The 5,346-nt window shown below is 40.6% G+C and overlaps 1 protein-coding gene across 1 annotated transcript; it reads left to right on the top strand.

Annotated features, from left to right (window-relative positions):
* The first annotated feature begins 2,187 nt into the window (after positions 1–2,187).
* LOC131432437 (uncharacterized) lies at positions 2,188–3,878 on the top strand. The gene is made up of 2 exons (XM_058598706.1): positions 2,188–2,294; positions 2,626–3,878. The coding sequence occupies exon 2, from the start codon at positions 2,669–2,671 to the stop codon at positions 3,734–3,736; it is 1,068 nt and encodes a 355-aa protein (XP_058454689.1). The 5' UTR covers positions 2,188–2,294; positions 2,626–2,668; the 3' UTR covers positions 3,737–3,878.
* The last annotated feature ends 1,468 nt before the right edge of the window (positions 3,879–5,346 follow it).

Raw genomic sequence — 5,346 nt, 5'->3', positions numbered from 1 at the left:
ACTACTCATTGCTACGTACTCTGCTTCTGTTGATGACATTGCTACAGTTGCTTGTTTCTTTGACGACCAAGCCACGGTACTGCCGAAAACTTTTAAAAGATAACCGGATACACATTTGCGGTCCAATTCATCACCTGCATAATCAGCATCAACGAAGCTTTCAATTGGAGTCTTGTGGGAATTAGCCTTGTACACCAGTTGATAACTCTTTGTTCCTTGAAGATATCTGAGTACTCTTTTTGCTTGTTGCCAATGTTCAGGTCCAGATTTATCTTGAAAACGTGATAGATAGCCAACGATATAGCACAGATCCGGTCTGGTTCCCATCATAATATACATTAAACTGCCTATCAGCTCTCTGTATGGATATTGACATTCTCCATTTCCTCTGGGCAGCTGAAGTCTAACTTCAGCTGGTGTTGTGCACGCCTTGAAATCCTGCATTTCGAATCTTTGGAGCATTTTTTCGATAAGTCCAGATTGGGAAAGCTGCATGATGCCAGTTGTTCGATTTCTTACCACTTTGATGCCTAAGAAGTGATGCAGTTCACCCATATCAGCCATGTCAAACTCGTTCTGGAACATTTTCTTGATCGACTCTACTGTCGTCCGTGTTTTTGCCACAATCAGCAAATCATCCACGTATACAATGATGTAAACAGTCTCCGTTTTTTGTTTACGCACATAGAGACAGTAGTCGTGACATGAACGTATGAAGTCTTGATTTTGCAGAAAACTATTGAAACGGTTGTTCCAACACCTTGGCGATTGCTTCAGTCCGTATAAGGAACGCTTTAATAAACACACTTCGTTTGGTTTCGATTTAACGCCCTCCGGTACATGCATGTACACCTTCTCTGTTAACATTCCGTTCAAAAAAGCCGTACGAACATCCATTTGGTGTACCTCGTAATTATGCATATTTGCTACTGCTAGAATTGCTCGAATGGTGGTTAACTTGGCGACTGGTGCGAAAGTTTCCTGGTAGTCTATGTGCTTTCTCTGCATGAATCCCTTAGCGACCAAGCGAGCCTTGTAGCGAACTGGTTTGTTATCAGTGTAGGGATTGAGGGTAGTTATAGAAAGAGATAGAGAGAGAAAATAAGAAAACGAGAGAGAAAAGGAGAAACTTATGAGCTAAATAAAAAATCTGGCAGTCTGGTTATTGACTTAGAATAACAATGTTGTGTTTGTTAGTGACAGTTCCGAAAAAGAGCTCCTCGAGATACGACAATGGCGCAGTTGGTAGAACTGTGGCGTAGCGCCGTTGGGATTTTTTTTCCTTCGAGCTTTGGTACCTACAACGAGTATTGGCCTTCGAGAGGGCATCCAGAGGTCGATTTGGTAATCCCCCTGAGAGGGTAATCATATTGTATTCCCCCCGAGAGGGTGTTTTATTCGCTTAGCTCCTGAGAGAGTCCTAAAGACCCCTGAGAGGGTATAGAAGGTATTCCCCTGAGAGGGTGTAATAGACAACCGAATAAAAAAGATGCAACTTTTAACTTCATTTTACTCGCTAAGAAAAAAATTATTCTTCCGATTGATAAATTAAAAATAAAATAAAAAGAAGACGCCGATATTGCAGAAACTACTAACATTCAAGTATTTTGTAGTAGTCGTGTGTTTGTGACGCCAAACCAGAGATGCCATTTATACAGATTTATCTGCATTATACAGATTTTTACATACGCATACAGAATACAGATTTGATACAGATTTCCTAAATTTTTTACGAATTTCCCAAGAAGCAAAATAAAAACTTTTTCGTATGAGCAATCTATTAGTATTTGATTGCAGTGACGAGAAGCAAAGTCTTGGTCTCATTGAATCTACCATTCAACAGCCGTAATGTGTTGGAATAACATCTTTAACATCATTTTATTGTTGAAATTTAATTCTGTTAGTGAATACAATACAATGAAATACAGATTTTTTATAGAAAGTAATACAGATTACCTATGAAAATATATGGCATCCCTGCGTCAAACTCACTTATGATAGCACCATTACTTCACCAAAGTACTAGTTACACCACTACACAGTACGAAGAACAGACTGTATAGGTAACATCACTAGTAATCCAGTTTGGAACCGTACCTATGTGTGCGTGAAATAGCTTAGAATTCACTGCGGCTGCCGCAGTGCGGCAATACCCCTTCATTGGCAAAACAATTGTGCAGAAGAAGCCATAGTTGAAATCGTTCTTAAAGCGGAAACAACGCTTGGTTATAATCCTGGATATAGTATTTTTAGATTGCTCCTGATATAGTTAAAAAAATCAGATTATTTTTCGGGTAAGTTGTTTATGTTGTAATTGAGGTATTATCTATGACTTAGGCATAGGAAATTCATTAGAATGCATTCGAACATAGTCTTTAGTTGTTTTTTTAATAAACTTTTGCTAGTAAGCACTCGTATATGCTTATAATAAACGAAAGCGCCTTTCGCAACATAATGACATAATGAAAAATGATAAATTAATAGCACGACTTCACTCTGAGTAAAATATAGTGAAAACAGTTAAAGCTGCCTTATGCTCTTTATATTCATTTATTTCCGATTACGATAGGATCCGTAAAATTCAAAAGCGATTTCTAGTTACAGTGTTAGTGTTTACGTTTTCAGGTACCGGCAAAAACAGAAATACAACGTAACGAGTTTTTCCACGATGAAAAGGCGACGTAATGAGTCCCTGAACGCTAAATTCGGTACGGCCCACAACAGAAGCATTATGACCAATGCTTGGATCGAGGAGCCATCTGACTTAGAGGAAAACATTTATTTTGCAAGAAATTCAACAATGAGAGGCAACAACGAGTCGTCCATGTTCATGTCGATGTCATTCGCTTCACTACAGGTCCCGGAATGTACTCCAGCTGACGGCGAGGATGATCTAGATAGAAGATCCTTCGAACAGTGGCGCGATATCCTCGAGGCATCCATGGCATTCTCGGGAATCATAGATGAATCCATACAGATTACTGTATTTCGCATGAAAGCGGGAAGAAAACTGATGGAAGTTCTGGAAAGTACCGTATCGAGCAACAACGCACCGGACGAAAAAACGAATCCGTACTCAAATGTAATGTATAGGCTTGAAGAATTTTACGGTTCTCGTGATTACGTGCTATTACAACGCCAAAAGTTGCGATCGATTACTCAAAACCCCGGTGAGGGTGATGTTAAATTTGTAAAGCGAGTCGCTTCAATTGCCAAGCTCTGTGACTATCCCAATGAACAGACGATGGAGGCAGTAGCCGATGTAGTACAATTTCATGCCTCGAACATCAAGGTGCGAGAAGCCGGTCGTAAAGTAATGCGTAAAGGCGGTTCAATAAGTGAATTATTAGACAAGGTTAGATCGGCAGAAATCGAACGTCAAAGCGAGGAATTATATGCTAAAAATCATCAGCACTCTGATATAGAGGTTGCAGCCATTTCATACGGAACTGCGCATCAATTCGATAGATTCAGACACAATTCAAATAATCAGAGCAGAGATAGTTTTCATCGATTTCGCGATGGTAGTGATGAGTTGCCTGCGAAGGTGCACGACGCGCGACGTAATGACGATCAATTCGAATCAGTGACCACCGAAGAAAATAACGCATCAATTGGAGGAGAGCCTTCCGACAACCATATGTCCGTGCAAGATACTGTATCTACAAGGCCCAGAAGACAAATTCGTAAACCTTCAAATTTAAGCGATAGGTATTTGTATAACATTTTTGAATGAGAGTAGAAAAAGAGAAGGATGTAGGGATTGAGGGTAGTTATAGAAAGAGATAGAGAGAGAAAATAAGAAAACGAGAGAGAAAAGGAGAAACTTATGAGCTAAATAAAAATCTGGCAGTCTGGTTATTGACTTAGAATAACAATGTTGTGTTTGTTAGTGACAGTTCCGAAAAAGAGCTCCTCGAGATACGACAATCAGCATCAGTCTTCACAGTAAATACCCACTTGCATGAAACAGAAACAACAGATGCAGGTCTCCTAACTATCGTCCAGGTTTGGTTATCATTTAACGCACGAAGTTCTTCGTCAATAGCCTGGTACCACAGCGCCGCATCTGGATGACGATCAATGTCCTCATATTTTGTCGGAATCTGGGAGAAATTATCTACAGCAGTATTTGCGCTATACGAAGAAATAAAATCACGCAACCAACCTGGTTTCTTGCACTCCCTACCACTGGTCCTCGGGGTTGTTTCATCCAGGAAAGAACCTTTACCTACCGCATGTGGTGGGAGTGCCGGCGATTCTGATTGGATGCCTTCGTCTTCCTCCCCCTCTTGCTCCGATACAACATCTTGTATGGAAACAACCGAATTGTGATCGGGAGCAACTTCAATTTTATCCACATTCTCATCTCGTATCCCTGCCAAAACCCCCTCTAACTTTTTTGGTTCGGGAATCACTAAAGAAATAGTCGGTTCTTTCTCACCCAACTGTGTCGCTGGCACTGCCTTGAATGGAAATTCAGATTCATTGCATCTTACATCACGAGCTACGAATTGCTTCTTCTTCTCAGGATCCCACAAACGGTATCCACATGGTGCGTATCCAAGTAGTATGCACCTTTTACCTGTTGGATCAAGTTTACCACGTTTTTGCTTCGGTATCCACGAGAACGCCAAGCTTCCAAAAACTCTGAATTTTCCTACATTAGATTTTTCGCCATGCCACATTTCAGCTGGTGTTTTATTCACTTTCAGTGCTTCTGTCGGGCTTCGGTTAGTAACATATACAGTATTGTACAGCGCTTCACCCCAGAGGTACTTAGGAACTCCTGATTCGACCAATAACGCTCGCATCTTCTCGGTAATAGTGCGATTAAATCGTTCAGCAACTCCGTTATGCTGAGGCGTATAACCGACCGTTGACTCTACTTGGATACCATGTTGTTTGTAGTAGTCTAACTGATGCTTGCTGAAGTATTCACGCCCAAGATCACATCGCAAGCTTGCTATCTGTAGTCCGAATTTTGCAGTAGCCATTGCTTGATAATTCTTAAAATATTCGAACACTTGATCCTTAGATTTCATAAGGTAAACAACTGCGAAATGCGTGAAGTCGTCCAAAAACGTAACAAAATATTGATAACCTTCTATCGTAGCTGGTGTAATTTTCCCACAAACATCTGTATGAACTCTCTCCAGCGGTCTACTTGTTGGCGGTCTCGAGCTGTTGAATGGTAACCGTATAAGTTTTGCTTCAGCACAGGTTTCACAAAACATTTCGTCTTTCTTCAGTTTATCCATTCCACTGACCATTTCCGATCGTTGTAGTTTCTGGAGATTTCTATAGCTCAAATGACCGTACCGCTTGTGCCACAATTCTTGCTTG

This window comes from Malaya genurostris, chromosome 2 (assembly GCF_030247185.1).
Source record: "Malaya genurostris strain Urasoe2022 chromosome 2, Malgen_1.1, whole genome shotgun sequence".
Classification (NCBI taxonomy): domain Eukaryota; kingdom Metazoa; phylum Arthropoda; class Insecta; order Diptera; family Culicidae; genus Malaya; species Malaya genurostris.
The sequence above is the reverse complement of the archived record's forward strand: the minus strand, read 5'-3'. Positions and strand labels throughout refer to the sequence as shown.

Coding starts and splice junctions, on each gene's coding strand:
- LOC131432437 (XM_058598706.1), top strand. CDS start 2,669: ATGAAAAGGCGACGTAATGAGTCCCTGAACGCTAAATTCGGTACGGCC.